The 20452-nt window shown below is 40.0% G+C and overlaps 1 protein-coding gene across 3 annotated transcripts in view; it reads right to left on the bottom strand.

Annotated features, from left to right (window-relative positions):
* LOC125700892 (RAB3A interacting protein) overlaps positions 1-20095 on the bottom strand; it is a 29159-nt gene extending 9064 nt beyond the window's left edge. The window contains exons 1-6 of one of the 3 annotated variants that reach the window (XM_048962188.1): positions 19964-20095; positions 12867-13142; positions 12414-12675; positions 5160-5255; positions 2559-2636; positions 2017-2220 (exon numbers count right to left, since the gene is read on the bottom strand). In XM_048962188.1, the coding sequence (XP_048818145.1) occupies positions 2017-2220; positions 2559-2636; positions 5160-5255; positions 12414-12675; positions 12867-13117 (891 nt within the window). In that variant the 5' untranslated portion in view covers positions 13118-13142; positions 19964-20095. Of the gene's footprint in view, positions 1-2016; positions 2221-2558; positions 2637-5159; positions 5256-12413; positions 12676-12866; positions 13143-13568; positions 13653-19963 lie in introns of those variants that run through there. The other 2 variants (XM_048962172.1, XM_048962181.1) reach the window with 2 other exon arrangements.
* Positions 20096-20452: the final 357 nt, after the last annotated feature.

Genomic DNA, 20452 nt, shown 5'->3' with positions numbered 1-20452 from the left:
CAATAGGTGTAACTTGCTCCCTGAATGAGCAAGGTACTTCTCATACCTTGAAACCCACATCAGTTTGGCTTTAAAATAAATACAACCAGGAGACATCAGCAGAAAAAAAAAAATGCTATTTTAGAACCATACAGCACAAATCAAAAAATTGCCACGCATTTCTTAGGAACTACTGATTTTTGTTAGATGTGGAAAACACTTCACCCAAAGCTATAATTTATAAAGAAGCTGCCTTGAAAAAATTACTCAGTGAATATAGCTTGATGCTCCTTCTTTCCAGCCTACAGTTTGCTATGCATGTATCTGCTCTCTGTCTTTACTTGCACTTTCACTAGATCCAAGTTTTGATTACCTGCAACAGAGAAACACTTCAGCTCTTGGGAAAATAAAATAAATCCACTGATGCGTTTAGCATTTACACTGGGTATAGATGTTCAGCTTATCTAAATCCTGCTCATAAATTCTAAATTAGTTAGATACCACTCATGCATACTAGGAAGGAGCTGTCTGGGATGTTGGCATGTTGGGATGGATTTTCTGCAATATATCCATTACACTGACCACTTTCTCTCCATAGGAAATTGAAACAAAATCAGTTTTTCCCCTCTTCATGCTCTTGCCCAACATTTAACAAATTTATTTAGTCAAAACCTCAGTGTTATGCTTCCAAACTAGTTAGGTTCCATACCAGTTCTCCCCCTTTTGTTTGTATCTTTCTGAAGAGCAACAAAATCGATTTTAGTAAGAAAAATATCCTGAATACCACTGAGAGTAAATTAACAGGACATTTGTCTTTTTTTGGAAACATAACTATACCTTCTCTAAATCTTTAATGAAAAGACAGATAGCATAAATGCATTTAATGATGACTGGCAAAAAGAAGTATAAAACTGACCACTGTGAATCATATTACAGATCCAGTTAGCTCATCCCTCTCTCTGCTAATGACCTGCAGTGACTGAGGGCCTGCAGAACAGCATGAGAAGAAATACAGCAACGTGCCTTCATTTTGTACCCCCCAATTTCCTGCAATTTGTAATTAAATAAGCTTCCTGATATACAAATCATATATTTGTATGTACCTCAATGGGTTTTTCCACGGCAACTTCGCATCATTTTGAACACTGTTTTTTGTCCTGTTGTCACTTTGTGACAATTAGTTATTAAATTTAGTTATATATTGGCCAAAATGATTTTCCTTCTAGTTTCCAGAGCCTTCTCATTACAAGAAATAATTACTACTTGTTCACCATTCATCTTCCCCATGTCACTTGTGATTATATACATTTTTGTCCTGCTTTCAGAAAGTCTCAACATAAAGAGCCCTAGTCTCCCTACACAGAAAGACTCGTATAGCTTTGATCATCCATCACGTTTTCACTACTTTATTTCAGACATGAAGGTATCATAGCTGTGTGCAGAACCTCAGCACCCTCAGTTCCACTACTCATTCACCACCAGCAGGTCCAACCTTCTCACAACTCTCAGATTGCTTTCACCAAGCTGTTGCCTCAGTATTTCCCCATTCTCAATAGCAGGAGGAGATAAACCCTAGGCCTTCCAAGGACTCCAGTGATAACTCTCTCCTATTCTCTAATACTTTATGATTGATAAGGTTTTCCTCCACTCTTTCATCCACTATGGGTTTATAAAATGACTCTTCCTGGTGGCAGCTGGTGATGGATTTGGTTTAAAAAAAAAAAAAAGCCACTAGGACTTGCCATTCAGTTACACTGTTGAATTTTGTTATTACTTTTCCCTCCTTTGTTTTTAATTCCTACCTTTACATTAGTAATTCCAATATTTCAATTTTTATTGCATCCTTCCTTAAAGATTCAATGGTAAATACAAGTGAAAAATCAACACCTATTGGTACATAAGAAAAATTCTTTCATTAATGAAAAATCTCTCTACAATCCCTATTATAAGATCTAGTACATACCAAATTTACTGTGAGGAAAAACAAAGCAATTAAACTGGCTTATCAGCAAAAGAAGACAATCCTCATACTTTTACCTCTTTGCAGTCTTTTACAATTGGCTGCATCATAGTAAGGTCCTGATGACTTCCACCCATAGCGCTACTTGTACTCTTGTTTCTTGCGTGCCCTTTCTTAAAAGCAGTTTTTCCACCAGACTGAAACTCCTTAGTTGGAGATGTAGGTGAAGTAGACAGTACTAGTGTTTTCAGTGCCGCTACTTCAGCCTGAAGGACATCAATCTTGAAAACAAAAATACAAAGTCATTAACAAACATAAATATCGTACCTGTGGGCTGATGTTAAATCATTTCATGACATTTCCAGTAACTTCTGTTCAAATCAAGACTTCATTTTCCAGCAGTGCTAACAAGAGATCTCTTTGTTACTGCAACAGTAACTGGTTTCTTGCACACCTTGCTAGTTACCTAATGTGATGCTGCATCCATTGGTGTTAGCTAAGAACACATTATGGCAACACAGAACGAGTCAATTTGTATTTTAATAATCTTTCCATCATTCACATTTCAGCTGTAGGTTCATGTAAAAAGACAAAACAAGCAAGTTGGAAATAAACTCACCTTCCCCTGTGCTTCTTTTAACTGTTTTTCTGCTGCAGCTTGTTTGACATTAGCTTCTTTAACCATTTTGTGTGCTTCCTGTAAAAAATGTTTAGCTGGAATAAATGTTTCACACCAATTTACAAGTTTAAAAAAAAAAAAAAAAAAAAAAAAACACACAACCTAAGGAGTTGCATCATACTTTTGCTTCACTGCAATTACTTGTAAATAAGTTGTGCAACAATCTGCTGAATCTAAACAGTTACAAACCAAAAAATAGCTGCAAATCCATAATCTGGATTCCTCACTGCACCAGCAAGTCCTTTCTCCTTGGTCCAGAGCCGAGATACAGATATTCAACGACTCCCTCCGCTGTCAGCCAACCTCCTCCCTCCCCCCCAACAAAAACAATACCTGTCATGAATGCCAGCCTCTGGACACACTTCAGCAGCTGACCATTGAAGTTCCTTGACCCCCAGGGGAAAGACTCAACCAGTAGCAACACAAGCAACAAGGGCACATTCAGAAGAATTTCTCTCTCCTAGCCAGAATAACCAGTTTTACTCAAATGCAGAAGGAACTGGTCAAACAACTCAAGCCTGAAGTTTCACCATTAATAAAAATGTAAAGTAAAGGATTAAAAATAATTTATGGATTAATAAACATTTCTTAAGTAGAACAGAAAATGCACTAGAAACCAATCTGAGTAAACAAGGAGGACTAAGCTAATAACAAAGCATAAAAGGATTGGGATTTTTTCAATTTTTTTTTGTTTTTCCCAAACATCATTTTACGTCAGACTTTTAAGCCTTTTGTCTGGGTAACTTATTTGTTTTGGCTCTGATCCAGCAATTTGCACCCATGATCCAATTTTCTGTTCTTATTTGGTACTTAACAAAGGCCAAAAAAAAAAAAAAGGAAAGGAAAGATCAGGGCCACCAACCAAATCACCTGAGGTAGGACCCTTCTCATATCTGTAAAGCGCCTAGCACGTGTCTGGACACTATATAAATAAAACAAAATGTTCATCCATAGTGATACCAAAAGATCTGGCTGCCACTGGCAAACGACACAGCTGTACAGTATGGGTCTCTAAAATTCTCTTAAGTAACATACACATGCAGGAATGAGAACATACACATTTATACAATGTGTACAAATACATTTAACATTGACCATGCAGTTTGTTTAGTGATGCATCTTGGAAAGCAAAGCATGTTATATGTGGAAAAACGTAACATATACAACCAGCTGTGTAAAACAAGTCTTGATCCTCAACTGAGATGCATTAACATCAGCTCCACCATACCAACTTAGGCAGCATCTTACACAGTCACTGAAATTAGTGGGATTCAGTATAGAATGTGAGTCCTAGGACTACAGATTCCACTGTAAAAGTGAAGAAACCTCAGCACTGTGTTTTACTACAGACTCTTGGTGAAAACATACCACAGAAGAGAATTTAAATGACGTGCCCACAACAGCTGGGAGTTCTGAATAATTAAAACTCATTAAATAATCATTGCTAATGTGTTACATTTCACATGTAGCTTTCACAAATTGATTAACTGCTTTAAGTTAAATGGATAACGTAAGTTTTATTCCTCTGCAGTTAAAATGCCTGCCCAGCACTTTCCTCCTCCCAGTACACACAAATATTTATACTAAAAAAAAACAGCCTTCCAGTGTTCCACTTACACTGGTTAATATTTATAACACTTAATATTTTTAGTAGCTTTGCACTACTGGGATGATGAAATAAATTGCCAATCCACAGAGCAGTTTGCAATTCTATTTATGAATGCCAATACTGTCCAGGTTTTGACAGCACTTTTGTAGCATTACAACATGTTGTTTCTAAATCATGTTTTCTCTTTATGCATATGCTGAAAACTAAGACCTTCAATTTGGTAAGCAAAAAGTATAACTGATTTATGAAGTTTATGTGAACAGGTATGCCTCCATTCAATGAGAAAATGATAACTAATCTTGTTTCAAGTGGTGGATTTAAGATTTTTGTTTAGTTGGTTGATGCAAGCTCACAATCTTTGCTGGCATCACTGCCATTTTCTCAGAAGAAAAGATCCCACTTAAAGTTCAAGGCGTTTCAGATTGCAACCAGGCGCCACCCCGGTGCATTATTCAGTTTGTCTTCAAACTCGTGGGTGTAACATGCTGCCAGACCCAAAATTCAAAAGCTGAAAACATGGTTAAGTTCTATACTATGTTCCACCCTCTATTAATCGGGAACTATGCTATTTTGTATTTAATCACCATGACAACCCCAAATTTAGCTCTTATCTAAATAGCCTCGTTGTCAGACAGAAGCTGCATCAAAACAGTTATGCCAAAAAATAAGCCTAAATGCTTTCAAGCTTTCTGATACATTTTCCTTATTTTTTTCATTTTGTGCCAAGGCAAACTGACAAGCTCAACAAAGTCTCTCATCTGACTGAAAAGCCTACTACTTGCTCTTAAGTTCTCTACCACCACACCCGGGACTTTAGAACAGAAATCCCTTTATAAGCTTATTGCAGAGAAATTGCATGAAAAACACTGATTCTATATAAAACATCTGGCTCAGCTTCCTTTAAGTATATCACATCGAAGACTCCAACAAACCTCAAACAGACTAGCTGTAAGTTCTTCCAATTCCTGTCCAAGTTGATCTCGCACTTTAGAAAGCCTTTCACATTCTTCATCTTTTAACTTCAGCTCCTATGGAAAATTAAAAGTTATTTATTCTGACTTAGAGAAGTAATTTGGCCTCTTAAAGCTAACACCACAGAGAAGGGGGGAAAAAAAAGGGAAAAAAAAGATCAAAGGGAAACAAAACCCTTTGCTAAACAAAGCCTTTCAACATATTCATCTTAAAACTAGAAGCAGTTACATTAATGCTGTACATACATAGCTATTTCTTCCTCTATGCAGCAACGTCTACAGTATCTCTAACCTGAACATCAGCATTTCCAAATTTCTAAGGAAAAAAAAAAAAAAAAAAAACCAAAAGCAGCTTTTCTTTTCCCAAAAGTATAGAAGACTTAAACATAGGATAGAATACCAGTTCTATTTACCTATTCCTTAACAGATACTTAATACACAAGTACTTGATTTTATTGGGTGTGGGAGTTGGTTGCTTTTATTTTATTTTAGAGTTTTTTGTTTGTTTTATTTTTCAAAATATCCTCATCTCAAGATGATTCCCAATTCCCTTACAATCTTAAAACATGGTGGAAATAGCAGCTCCCTTTTAGGTCTCCTTGTAACTAACACAATTACAAAGGCACACTGTAATTATATCCTTACTCTCATTAATGAAGATTCGTAAATCAAATGAAAGTAGCTTATGAAATTCAAACTATGTTTTTTGTCCCTGACATCACTTGAATGAAAAGGGCCTGACCATGTATCAAAGTAAGATCTCAGCACAGATTTGGCAGCATAAGGGTTAAACATGTCCAATCTTGTCTGTATTTTCTTAAGTCTGAGGGAAAAGGGGGAGTATTTTTTCAGGAATACAAAAAATTTGACAAGTTTGGAAGAGTTCCCCTTTAAACACCCATTAAACACTGGAAGATGTAGCAGGAAAGAGAAGGACAGGGAAAAAAAAAAAAAAAAAAAGCAAGGGTAAGAAAAGTAGAAAGCAACCCATTCTGACCTTTAAGCATTCCTTTTGCCCACAACTCCTCTCCCATCCCCAGTCCCAATCTAGACCTTCTCCCCCTTCTTCTCCCCTGCCTGTCTTGCTACTACACTCCCATCACTCCCAAGACTGATCCAAGCCTGTCATTGACACTTCAGAGATTCCAAATACAACCTAGCAATCGTTTGCTTCCAAAACTGTAGAAACAATTAAAGAATACACCTGCCTTCAGAAACCTCTGGCAGGCCAGTTTCTAGAGGCATAAAAAGGCCAAAACGTCAGCTTCTGTATTTTCCTGCAAGGCATTTCTCCCAAAGTTATTGTGACTGAGTAATGTTCACACAATAACGTAGCAAACCAAATCTTGCCTTACAGCAGGCTCTCTATTTCTGCAGCCAAACTGGTAGCAATTTTCCTCTGGGGTGAAGATCCTCCTGCCAAACTTCAGCTCCTAAATTTGACAAGCGTTTGGGGGCTGTTCAAGACCTATGTATTGTAAAATAAATTATTTATTCCTTTTATTTGTTTTCAACTATGGACACTTTGATCAAATTTTACTCCAGTTTGCTATTTTGATTTTTTGCTTTCCATATGTGGCCTTTTAGCTGTTATAAAAAAGTATCACTAAAACGTTTTTGGGGGGGAGGTTCTGATTTCTCCAGTATTTCACACATAAGGTACATTTGCTAATAGAAACGAAAGATTCTGATACAAAATGCTTCAAGCTCAAGTTTCACATGTTCCTATAAACACAGCGAATCCATCTTTTTAGCTAAAAATACTTTTTAGCTCTTTGGTTTATTTCACTGATTTATTAGGAATATGCTACGTACATCTTAAACACAGAAGTGCTACAAGACATTGTAGAAGGAGATTGGAATAAGATTCAGGTCAAAACTTCTCAAACTCATGTAGGCAGAACTACCCTTGTTCTATCTCTATCAATACACTATTTTAGGTGAGACTGTTGCAGCCTTGCTTATAACTGGAAAGATCAGGGAGAGGCCTAGATTAAAATTTAGGCAGACAAGTAAAGCTACTTAATGAAAGCAAAAGGGAGACAACAGCATGCCATCTATTGCACTTAGCAGCTTAGCTACATTTCTCATACATGGGGCAAATTCCTGCAACATGATTTGGGAGGAATATAATATGTCACCTTATTTTGTCAAATAAGTTTAATAGCTGAGGCTGATGTGGTTTTTTATGCAGGGAAAAAAATAAAGAGTGTTCAAATAATCAAAAGCTATTGGAGCCATTGCTACTGCCTGTGCCTTAAAGTCATCACTGAACACAGCCTTAGAGAACAGACAACTGTGTGCAATAAGTTTGCCCCCATGCTGCAGTCCTTCCAACATTGCTGTTCTGAAAATTAACTACATGAAGTAAAAAAAAAAAAAAAGCTATTATAAAGCAAAATACACACAAATACAGAAGCAGGTGATAAAAATTTCTAACTTGCAGGGCAAAAAGCCCACTTATATATATATACACACACACATATGTATACGCACATATATACAATGTATATATATATATACATATATATATACATTCCTATTATCAAATAGTCATATTATTGACTATTTCACTTTGATTTTCATGATAAGAATGCAGGTTGGTTCTCTAGAAAGAAGCAATAAGAAACACAAATTGCTGCTTCAGAACAATTAACACTTTGAATTCTAGAAAGAAAATCATCCTGGATCAAGTTCAACAATTTAAGCAAGTCACCACTAGATGCAGAAGAGAGCAAAAAAAAATTATATACATATCACCTAAAATGAGAGCTGTGGAATACTGCTGAAGCAGCCAAGAGGGTAAGCTGTACTCTGGGATGCATTAGCTGCAGCACAGTCAAAAGTGGTGATTCTCCCAATGTATTTAGTGTTCGCATGGCTCCCTTGGAGTACTGTGCACAGTTTCTAGCTCCGTGTTTCAAAAAGAGGTGCAGATAGTTCAATGCATCCAGAAGAGGATGCAAAAAAGTTCATAGGTCAGAAGGCACGTCCCAAGAGGAGCAGCTGAGGACAATGGGTTTGGTAAGCTCAGGAAAAAAGAGCCTAAGACATGGCCTCATTGCTCTCTGCAGCTTCCTAAGGAGGAGTGGAGAGAGGGAAGCACCCAGCTTCTCCCTGGTATCCAATGACAAGATATATAGCACTGGCTCAAGCTGCATCAAGGAGGTTCCTGCTAGACACGAGGAAAAGCATTTTAGCAAGAGGAGGACAGTCAGACATTGGAACAGACTTCCAGCAGTTGCTTCTTGCCTCAATGCCTGTCTATGGCATTCAAATAACATTCTTAATTATACTTTTAACAGTGGGTCAGTTCAAAAGCAGTCTGACAGTCGGGCTCCACCTTCACAGGGACCCTTCCAACTGAAACTGTTATCTCTTCAGAGATGCAAGGACTTAAGAGGCTCCTGAATCATTTGGTCCTACACTGCCAGTGAAGACGTTTCTTTTCCTTGCATGTAAACTTCCACTAGCCAAAGAATAAATCTTTATCTGCAGCATGATGCTATACCAGCTTAAGGCAGAGGTATGGAAACAAGCCTTTCAACACATAAAGACAGCAAAGAACAGCTACAACTCATCTTTAGCAGTCAAAAGCTAGCGGTCTTTTGCAATGTTTTAATAAAGCTTGAAAACACTCTTTGGTGGAGTTCTGGGATGTTATTCTAGAGCCCTTCTCATTTTTACTCTTGTTAGTTCACAAGCAAATGACTGCAGAAATTTAAGAATGCCAGATGTTCCCCTACAATGCTACCGGAATTCCTTAGTAGTTATTGTGAATATATTTATCCATTAACCCATACAGAGTTTGCAAAATAACATGTTTGTCTACGAAAAAAATAAAAGATTTAGCCACTAGCGTTAGTCTACTCAGAGACGCTACAGCAGGAGCAATCAGCTCTGCACTCTACTTCAAACCCTGTTTGAAGATCTGAAGACATACATACATAAGATCTGAAGACAAACAATGCTGAGTACTCTGATCTTATGACAGGAAGAATGCATACAGAAACTGAAAGCTCTGGAACAAAATCCAGATCTGAGTACCATGGGCAAAAAAAGATACGTTGCAATTGACAGTGCCATGTTCTACACTGTTAGTCTTTCATGAGAGTGACTTCATCAGTGCAAGAAAACCTCTCAGTTTGACTCTTCCTAGGGAAATAACAATAATGCAGATTTCTGCTACAAAAATCATAAATGGCTTTGCTGCCAACAAGCCTACAGATCTCATTTTAAAGACAGTGGAAAGCATGGAATTCATCCTCAGGGTATGATATTTACAGTCATCTCTGGTAGATTGCTCTTCCATCCAGCAAGAGGGAGCAAACTAGCACTAAGAGCTGGAGACTTCAACATTTCAAGAGAAAACATCAAACCTAAGTTTGTCTCTGCAGTTATGGATAGCACAATTACACTGATGGTCAGTGATGAATTTCATGGCCAAGTCACACAAAAAAAAATTGAAGGAAGACACGACCACGAGCTGCCACAGCTCAAAAACTGTAAGTGAGCAATCTGAAGCACAGGTGATGTGCTTGTTACTTCATCCAAAAGACAAACAGAAGGCATCCTATGGCAAAGGCTCCACTAAACTTGCATGTCAAGAAATTCCGTGAAGCAAAATACCACCACTTTTCTCTCAATGTTACCTAGATGTGGTTTATTTACTTTCAATAACCGTAGGGTTATGTCTTAATCATAGCTGAAGAAGAAAAATAAAGAAACATACAGAGACTTGAGGAGATGCACTGCCAGGCATTGAATCATTACATATTTTAACACCTCAATTTTCCTGATGCTGTTTAAAAAGAGTAACAAAACACACAAAAAGGTTCAGATCATTGGAATGGGCTCTTCAGCTCCATTTGACAGAGAGTGCAGCCAGAAGGTAAGCCTACATTGGAAAAAGAAAAAAAAAGAAGGCCTGAATGGGCTCAGCAAAGGGTGAAAAATCTGCCAAGTTTTCATAACTAGAAACTATGCTCAGGCAAAAGTGCACCCAACCTTACACACTGTTACTGCAAAACACTGTCCTGCTGTTACCCCAGGCTCAACCTTTCTCACAATTTTATGCTATGATTCAGTCTTGCAACTTACCTAGATTGACACAGAAAAATGTTACGTGCATATATCTCTTACATTAAAAAAAAAACCAAAACAAACAGGGATGAAGAAAAAAGTTGCATTCAAAGAAGCAGAGACATTAAAAAAGAATTCAGATAATGGATTCCTAAGCTTCAAAATTGCTATTTCCCTTCTGGTTCTCCTTCCAATCACAACTGCAACAAATTCAAATCCATCTGTCTTTAATACATGGTACAATTGCACACATGCTTTGGATAAAAAGAAGTTTGGAAGAAATGAAACAAGCAAGATAGCAAATTGGTGCTCACTTTATTCATTCCTGGAAAGTCCGTATGCTTTCTAGGATGAATGATCTCATAAAATTCAAGTGCAAATTGCCATTCTTACTTTTCTCACTGTTCCTGACAAAGCTCATAAACCCAAGGGAACCACAGAGTCTTAAAGAGAATTTAAAAGCACAATGTAAGAAGAAAAAAAAAAAAAAAAAAAAAAGCCAAGATATAAGCACCACATATTAATTACTTCTCTGCAAATTTTTAAACTAAGTACTCTTTGACAAAGCTAAATGTAGCTGGATATACACTCAAAGATTGCACGACACTGAATAATGCAGGGGGACACAGCCCTGTATGAACAGCCATGTCTTACAAAAACTAGTTCCTATTACACAGTGGAAGAAAGCATACACTATAAAATGAATAGGGTTTGTTGTCATGTAGTCTGTAAAGCCTCCTGTGCTATTGAGCAATCCTGAACCAGTGGAAGTTCAGATGGATAACATTTGTTTGCTTGTCTTCCAAGACTAATACTGTAAGAATCAACCTATATGCTGACAATTAACAAGGATTTTGACATCATTCTCAAGTTCAAGATGAATCTTTTTATTATTATTATTATTTTAATAACATCCAAACTGTTTGAAACTACTAAATTTTTCCTATTTTTTTTATGGTCTTAACAATTTTAATGCTACTTTTGTGAATTTTCAGGTAATTCAAAGATAACAGTAACAGATCTGAGTTGCTGATTTTAACTACGTTAGTTACAATTTTGTATGCTGTCAGGAGCAGGAATGCCTCTTCTGAAGTTTAAATTTTAGTTTGATCTTACTTCCTAAGGTTCCAGGATTAACTGCTTGGTTTATATATTCACATGCAAGGTCCTCGAACTCAGCTCAGGTTAATGTTTCCTTTCTGTGGTCAGATACTAAAGACACCTTGGCAAAGGAAGCAACTATTCAGTGACAAAACAACCAACAGAAGCAGTGATATCAGAATTCATATTTAAGATTCACAAGGGCAAATACAGCTACGACAGAAACGATGGCTACATTCAACAGAAAGAGGCAGCAAGCAGAGAGGAAAAGTTCAAACATGAGGAAAGATGAGCTTAAATCTCAACAAGAATGAAATCATGTAGAGGAGAGGGCACAAACAGCACAAAGTCTACTAGGAAGTTTAAACACAGAAGGATGTTAGAATGGTAAACAATGGCTTTGCATTTATATAGCTCCACCCATCCAAACAAGACAAAGCGCTTTACAAATATTAACAAACTGAGCCACAGTTCCCTCAGAGGTGTCCATATTCAGTCTGAAGTGTGGTGTCACAGTACCCTAAAGAGCAGCAGTGACATCTTTATTGCTTTTTTCTTATGCAAGCATTTCCCTCTGATGCCTCAGAAGTATTCACGTTCTAAAATACTTCTATAGTTCTCAACACAAGCTCCATTTTTATTCCTAAGAGAAAGAAAATTTGAGGTATATCATCAACATTACAAATACTTAAAAACTAACAACGAGATGACAAAAGAATTACTCTTATTCTCAAATGTCAGAATGAAAGACTGGGCTAAATTCTAAGAAAAAATGTTTAACCAGATATGAAGCAAAACCTTTACATGTTATGTAGCAGCAGCACTAGGAAAAAAAAAAAAAACCCACAGTCTGGGAATAAATCTAAGACATCAGCACTGCAGACATGCAGAAAAAATTCCAACAATTACACTGTAATAATTCTATTATAAATGAGTACTCAGACAGCACCTTCTGGCCCACCTATTATTCTGCCACACGAAAACCCCATTGAACAGAGAAAAAGGAGGAGGAGACAAGACAACAAGCCTTACCCTCTGAGCTTTTGCAAGTTCTTCTTTCAATCTTTCATAGCCCTTCTCTCTTACTTCCAGTACAGATGGGCTCCGTAAGTGAGATAAACTGTCTGTACTCAAACCAAAAATATCTTCATTTCCTTCAGCAACATCTGCTACAGTAGCACCCTGCAAACACTCTTTCTCTGCATTATTGCTCTCCTTTCTGGAATTATTGTGATTGAATGACCCACCCTGGGGTCCAGAGGTAGAACAAAGCACTGCGTCGGTAACATTGATGCTGCAAAGAAAGGGATAACGTTTTCTTAATTTGTAATATAAATTAAAAGTATTTTAGAAATGGCAGTAGTAATGCTGAATGCACCGTTACAGATACAATTTAATATTATACACTATATTAAAACTCTATGTTTAGTAAAGCAAGTAGTCCTACAAACAAAAAGCACCAGTAAAGAGATGCACAAGGCTTACCTGACACCTGATACTTCCCCACTATTCAGTTGTCTGGGAGATGAATAAACAGGTTGCGTGGGAAGGTCGGAAACATTCAGTGCATTGGGTTGGATTGGTGTGGAGGACACAACAGAAGGATGCGGTCGGTAAATAACACTGGGTGAGGTAGTTTGGTCCTGAGTTCCTGGCTCATTTACTCCAAGAAGATCCGGGGTGGTGGGCGAAGCGAGGTTCACTTCATGAAAGCCTTCCAAGGGATCACTGGCCATAATAAATGCCTCATCATATGAAGCCCTAAATGAAAGAGTCACATTGTCAGAATGCAAACAGGAAATAGTTACATTTTCATAAACATCATTATATTATTTGTTACAGTCATTCAAATTTTTAAAAACTAGAAAATTACAACTTAAATACTTTATGTTGGAATGGAAATAAGTATCAACTTCAACATCCACAAATTTTTTCTTCATATTGGACTGTGAACTCAGAAGACCTAAGGACAAACTCCCAGTCTAAAAGTCAATACAGTCTAAGACTGTTTTGTATCAAAACACACATTATATTCAAGAACAAGAACCAGAAGAAAAAAAAACCCCAAAGCTTCCACTTTTAATCTCAATGAAGCAAATATTCATAGAATCATAGAATGGCCTGGGTTGAAAAGGACCACAATGATTATTTAGTTCCAACCCCCCTGCTGTGTGCAGGATCACCAACCACCAGACCAGGCCGCCCAGATCCACATCCAGCCTGGCCCTGAATGCCTCCAGGGATGGGGCATCCACAACCTTTCTGGGGAATCTGTTCCAGTGTGTAATATTCTAGAGACAGAGATCAGTGTACCTTTAAATAAATTATAGTCCATAACAGTTTTGGTTAATTTATGTCTAACCTTGTAATGCTTCATTGGAGTGACAGAGCTAGTCAATAAAACTTCTCCTGAAGCATGATGTGCGCTTAATATCTAACATAATTAAGTGATGACTGTGCATTTAATAAGTATCACATAAAATATGAGTTCACTACATATAATACACATAAAAGTGTGCAATTAATTGGTAATTTGGACAATCTAACACACATTATCTTTTTTTTTTTTAATTTCATTCTTTTCATAACAATATGGTACAGTAAATTACACAAGCTCCAAAGAAGCTCCTATTTTCCTCATGGTTGATCAGACCTCATAAAATCTTTGACAATTCAAAACTATAAACTGGCACTTTATAAAGATAAAATTAAGACTTCACGAGGAAACCTAACATGGAAGAGAACCATAGCATCATCTAATTGACAATCCACTCTGTTTTAGAGAAAATCTGTTTCACTCTTCCAGTTGAAAAGAGCGGGTAGGAAACAGATTAGAAAGATGAGGATTACAACCACAGAGATGTGGTACTTACTGCTGCAATGTATGTCCAGTTTATTATCTGTTTCATAAAGCAAAGGAAATGCCATGAATGGAATCTCCAAGTTAGTACACACACCTGTGTTTTAGTTACATCGTGTTTCAATCACCTTGAACACAAAGAACTCTGCTCAAAATTTGTCTTTTTGTATTGACTGAGTGAACGCACAGCCACGTTGAACAAGTTGCTTTAGCACATCATGAGGAACATTTGGAGCAAAAGTTAGAAATTAATTTTCACAGAAAGCAAGAATAAGTTCCCTACAGTGTTGTTGTCTTTCTTAATTGCTCGCCCCCAAAACCAACAATTGCTAAGGAACCACCAAACAAGCACACAGAGGACCCTGCATAAACGAAAGGGGACACTCAGTGGCTGGCAACTCTGCCCACAGCAGGGGTTGGAACTGGATCGTCGTTAAGGTCCCTGCCAACCCAAACCATTCTGTGATTCCATTTTCCATTCTATGCAGGAATCTGTTTTATTTTGATGAACAGTCACACAAATGTCATTTATAAAGAAAACAGTCACAATTCTGTGGAACAGAGCTTTTCTGCAATGCAAACATTAACAGCTTACTTTTGAGCTCCATTCAAGTAAGCTTTACAAATATTCTTGTTTGCTTTCTCTATAGCTCTCCTTAGCTATTAGAAACATTCTGATTATATACTCTGTGTGATGATAAAACCTGTTGAGCCAACAGATTAAACCAAAGGGACAGCCAAAGCTGAGGGACATTTCTTCAAGGTTAAATGCCAAAAACATTTTCAGATCAACAGTAAAACAATTCCATGTTGGCATTCAGCATTTAATAAGCTAAACATTGCCATCTCAGAAAGAACTAACGTGCCAGAAAGAGTCCTTCAAAACTCACTGATGAAGCTGAAAATATCCATATCCCTAGTCTCGAAGTCAGACTCACATCTACAAGAACACATCTCCTTTCACTGCTGCCACCAGCCTGTTTTCCCACTACCAAACACATCATACCCAATAATATTACACAAGTTACAAGCACCATTGATGTCTCTTCTCATTCCCAGTTCCTTTGGATTCCAGCCTTCACAATTAGCACAAGATACAGGAAGACACAGGCTTCTGCATAGCAATGCTGGAAGGCTGCCTGCACACTTTGCCTACAGCACCTAGGAAACTGCACCAAAAACCACCCACCAGAATCACAGAGAGAACGCAGATGAAAGCAAAATGGGAACAGCTACTCTTTTACTTTTTCCCTTTGGTGACTCGTTTCCATTTCAAGTGTTTCCATTTTGGCTCCACTGAAAACAGCCCAACTCAATGCCCAGCAGCAGGGCCCAGCTCACTGCTCAGCATCACCAGCTGTTTGCAGTTGCATACCCAACTGAGATGAAATTTTGTCAGTTATTAAAAAGGAAGCTTCTTCTGGTTTAGTAAGTAAAAAAAAATTCATAGAAGTGATAAAGCACAACCCTTCAGTTAGGCTCTCCACAGACCGTCAGATGGGCACTGCCAGGCATGCCATCTGTTGAACACTTTCCGTTCACATCTTTTTTCCTCCCTGTGCTACTTCTCGCTCCGCAGGGAGAGGCAGCAGTGAGGCAAACCATCCATATCAGAAGAAGCCTGTGTGAAGCAGCTCCATTCCCAAACTGGCCAGTGCCAGAATACTTTTACCAACATGTCTGCTGAACACGTTATGCATAGACAAAACCAAACCTACATGCAAAAAGCTTAGCGCTCCTAAAAAAAAGAGTTTGCTTCTGGCAAAGACCTCTATAATGTACTGGTAAACACTACCACATATCAAATGTCAGTGTTATTAAGGAGCATGGGTTTGGTTCAAGCCTTGTGGGTTTCCCCATTAAGTGACAAACACACAGCCTTGCTGTGAAGGCACACAACAATGTGCACAGCAAGCAGGGGCATTCACCAGGAGCTGTGCTGTGACAGCGTGTAAAAAGCCAGTGTTGACACACTGCTCTATCTCACTGCCACTGCGAACAGCAGCCAATATCCCAACACATATCAGGGCAGCACACTTATTAAATAAACAAAATCATGAATATCCTTTGTACTTTCTTTGCTAGATTAACATACAATGAAAGGTTGGAACAGCACTCGCGTCTACCCAATGTGACCCCTTTTGTTTTAGATGATAGTATGCAATTCAGACGATGTACAAAAATCAAGTGATTGCCATAAACCAGTATCAAACAGCAGCTTAAGTTAATTTCCTTATATTATTACCTGAAAATAATGCAAATTTGGTGTACAATATCAGAACTTTGCCCCTTCTTCATACCTCTCTGCTGTCCCATTTGCACTGCTGACTACCTACATAACTTCCCAAAGGAACTATGCACAAATCTGTTATTTTATCTAAGATGTATTAAACGTGATTACAAAGAAACCAGTTAAACAACAGTATGTTCCTAACTTTTCTAACAGGAACCAAGAGCTGTGAACAGCAGATCAAAATGCTTCATCTAGCTTTGAGAAGCTCCTGGCCCAAGTCAGAGCAGTTAACACCACAGAGCTCTGACTTATCACAGTGGAAAGTCTTCTTCTGAAAAACAATGCTTTTATTTAAGACTGCCTGCTGCAAGCTCTGGAGTTTCTCTTTTACAGTCTGCTCAAAGCTGTCATTTCTGTCTGCTGATATTTGAAAGCAACTTCCTAATTGCTGGAAAAGCCATTTGGTGGTGGCATTGCTTTCCAATATTTTATACCTCAAAAAGTTCATTTTTTAGCTTTAATAATCAAGAGCACAACAAAATTGTTACCTGCTCAAGGAAACAGGAGGGAAAAAAAAATACAAATGAAAGGAGTCACTATTTCTAAACATTCTGATGACAAGAAAACTCTAGTTAGCATTTTCCAAAAAATATGTGTATTACCTGTAGTGTCTTAATATTTAGAAAGGCCCTCTGTGTGGGGATAATGAAATCTCAAAGGCCTCATTTACTAGAGTCCAGAGCCTGCTTCTACAGGGGGGGCAGCAGGGGGAGCAGGACAGACAAGCAGATTTTTTGTACCGGTTCCTCAGGACTGGCATTTGCCCACCATAAGGCCTGCATTCTTCTCACTGGGTTTTGAAATATTTGGCATTTATACAGCCTGGAATGCGAGATGCTTTAAGTCCTAAAGAACTCAATAGGGAATTATAGTAGTGGACTAACAAATACACACCTGTTAAAGAAGCAGTCCTATTACTGCAACTCCATACCCAGCATTCTTTGTAAGAGCTCATGTGGACATAAATTTAAGGAACAGCAAATCAACACAGTGTATGAGATGTTCATCAGATGCTGGCACTTTATAAAGAGGTTTGGTGATTTAATTTTTTTTTTCCCCAGTGCTAAACTGTTTTCTACTTCTGCTTAGCCACAAGATCCAAACAAATTTAAATACAGCTACTGATGCTAGCTCACTGCACTGACAGTTCCAGATTTGACGCAGGAATTTCCTTCAAATTTGTCATAACTGTAAAGGTGAGATTTTTTTGCAGAACTTTTCACTCAGGGCATCCAAATTCGCAACAAGTTACTTGGAGAGCAGAAACATACAAGAGAAAACAAACTACTGACCTTTCCAGTGTTTAGTTACTGCTTTTCACAGAATCATAGAATGGCTTGGGTTGAAAACAACCACAGTGATCATCTAGTTCCAACCCCCCTGCTATGTGCAGGGTCACCAACCACCAGACCAGGCTGCCCACAGCCACATCCAGCCTGGCCTTGAATGCCTCCAGGGATGGGGCATCCACAACCTCCTTGGACAAACTGTTCCAGTGCATCACCACTGTGTGAAAAACTTTCTCCTAATATCCAACCTAAACCTCCCCTGTCTCAGTTTAAGACCATTCCCCTTGTCCTATCACTACCCACCCTCGTAACAGCTATTAAACAGCTTTTATTTGTGAGTGACACTAGATGATGTATTTACCAACAGGCAGTAAAAGAAACAGGCAAGTCCACATAATTCAAGGACTAGCAAAAAGAAAAAAAATTGCTTGAATATGAGGTTTTTCTACTGCACTCCCCCTTGTTTTGTGATATCATGCTATAATGCAGTCTTCTTCCATTCTTTACTCTGCTAGCCATTCAAACACCGTTTCACGCTGTTCTGAAGAAGTATATAAGACTATTTAATAACAAGATTACATAAAGTTAAAAAGAACTTTTTTTCTAATCAACAGCTCAGCAAAACATATCTTTTAAATTACTACTGGGATATCTCCAACTAGAAGAAGTTGGGTGCAAACAGCAAGTGTTGCCTTTCTTACAGGAGGTAGCACACAAGATTCAGACAGTTGCATTTATAAAGCCCTTGTGAAACTTATAAATACGGCTTAGAGTGGGCTACACATTATATATATATATATATATATTATATATATACCTCTTAATCCAGAGGAAAAATCAGCACTCTGTGAGGTAGAATCCTTCAAAACATCCAAAGCACAGCACTTAGATGACAAAGCCTCACTAAAAGCAGTGGATGTACCAGAAGCCAGTATTCCCTTTTCAGACACTGCTCTGAAGGCACAGTGCAGTTCTGCCTTACCTCGGGAGGAGCCCCGCAGCACAGCTCAGCTTTGCTCTGGGTCGCACCGTTACATCGGTGCAACTCCTGCCGAGGTTTTGGCTAAAGATAAGCTCATCTCCAGTTAGCACTAAAAACATTTAATTAAAAGCAATCACACAAAGTATGTAAAGCCTTCTAGACACGTGTGCATCTGGCCTGAACCAGGTGATCGATAGGAGCCCTTCCAACCCATTCTATCATTCCATCTTACTAACCATAACTACAGAGTCCGGTACAACTTCTAGTCCGTTTACCGCAGACAACACTCCGAGCGCCGTATTAAAAAGAAAAACAAACAAACACCTGAAGTACGCGTTTATTTCCGGGGAAAATCCATCCAGCAGAAGGAAGATCGGCTGCCGTGGCATTTCGCACGGCGCTGACCAAGCGCTGCAGCCTGCCGGGAGCCGGTCCTGCACGGCACCCAGCGCCGTACCAGCCCGCCGCCTCCGCCGCAGCTGGCGGTGCGTTCGCCTTTGTTATTTATTAAGACCATAACGAGAGCGGTGAATTATTGATGGCTCTTCGCCGGCCGGCTCGCTCGGTAACACGAACCAAGGGCAGCGGACCTGCTGCGAGTCAGAGGCACGGCAGGCCCGGCCCGAGCCCCCTCGCTGAGCGGCTCTAACAACAACAATAAAATTACCACAGCAGCACAGCAGCGGGCTTTGCCCTGCGTGTCACTGACGAACGCAAACACCGAACAGATGGCAGCCGCCAATGCAGGCTCCCAGACCGAACAACCCCACGTCCGCCTGGAAAGAAGAGCCGGCGACCGCACGGCCGGCCGGAACGCCGCCCCGACCGCTCGAGTGCAGCGCCGCGCCTCCCAGCAGCGCCCACAGGTGAGCGGGGCGACCCCGGACACGGCGCGCGGCGGAGCCGCCTCTCCGCGCCCCGCTCCGCAACGCCGCGCGACGGCGGATCCGACACCCGGCGACCGCCCCGCCGCGGCTCGGCGACGACGAATCGACCCGAGCACCGCTCGCTCGGCTTCCCCTCACGCCACACAACAAACTCTGCCCTCGGCGCTCCGTCCCCACCGCGCATCCCCTCACCCCCACTTCACGTCCCGCCGAGTCCCGCTCCCGGCCCCGCCCGCGCGGCGCCCCAGCGGCACTGCCCCGCGCTCCGTACCTGCGCCCAGCCAGCCCCAACCTCCGCCGCCGCACCGCGTCCCTCCGCCAACCTGAGGGAGGCGGGCACTGAGCCGCCGTCGCGCATGCGCGCCGCCACCGACCCGCCCGCTGGGAGGGGGGCAGGTGCGCGCCCTCCGCTGGGCTGCGGTTGGCTTCCTAGTGGTGGCGGGGCCTCCAGGGAGGAGACCGCCTCGAATGGGAGGCATCGCCCTCACACCCCCGTAGCCGTGGCTGCCCGCAGTGAAATGCTGCGCTGAGAGAATTGGTGTAAATGGTGCCAGGCGCTTCGTGAGAGACAGCCCCGCGACGTCAGGAGGGATCCGGCAGCATCTCTGTGCTCTTCATCTGGAGCGAGGGCTGAGGCACTGCTGTGTTCAAGGCTGTTCAAGGACAGGGCTACTAAAGCCTGAACGCTCTTTTGCTGTGGAAAATGTAGGGAAATTGATCGTCCTGTGGTTAGTGGCACACAGTAACAAAGGTGCTTTAT

Source organism: Lagopus muta, chromosome 1 (assembly GCF_023343835.1).
Source record: "Lagopus muta isolate bLagMut1 chromosome 1, bLagMut1 primary, whole genome shotgun sequence".
Classification (NCBI taxonomy): domain Eukaryota; kingdom Metazoa; phylum Chordata; class Aves; order Galliformes; family Phasianidae; genus Lagopus; species Lagopus muta.
The sequence above is the reverse complement of the archived record's forward strand: the minus strand, read 5'-3'. Positions and strand labels throughout refer to the sequence as shown.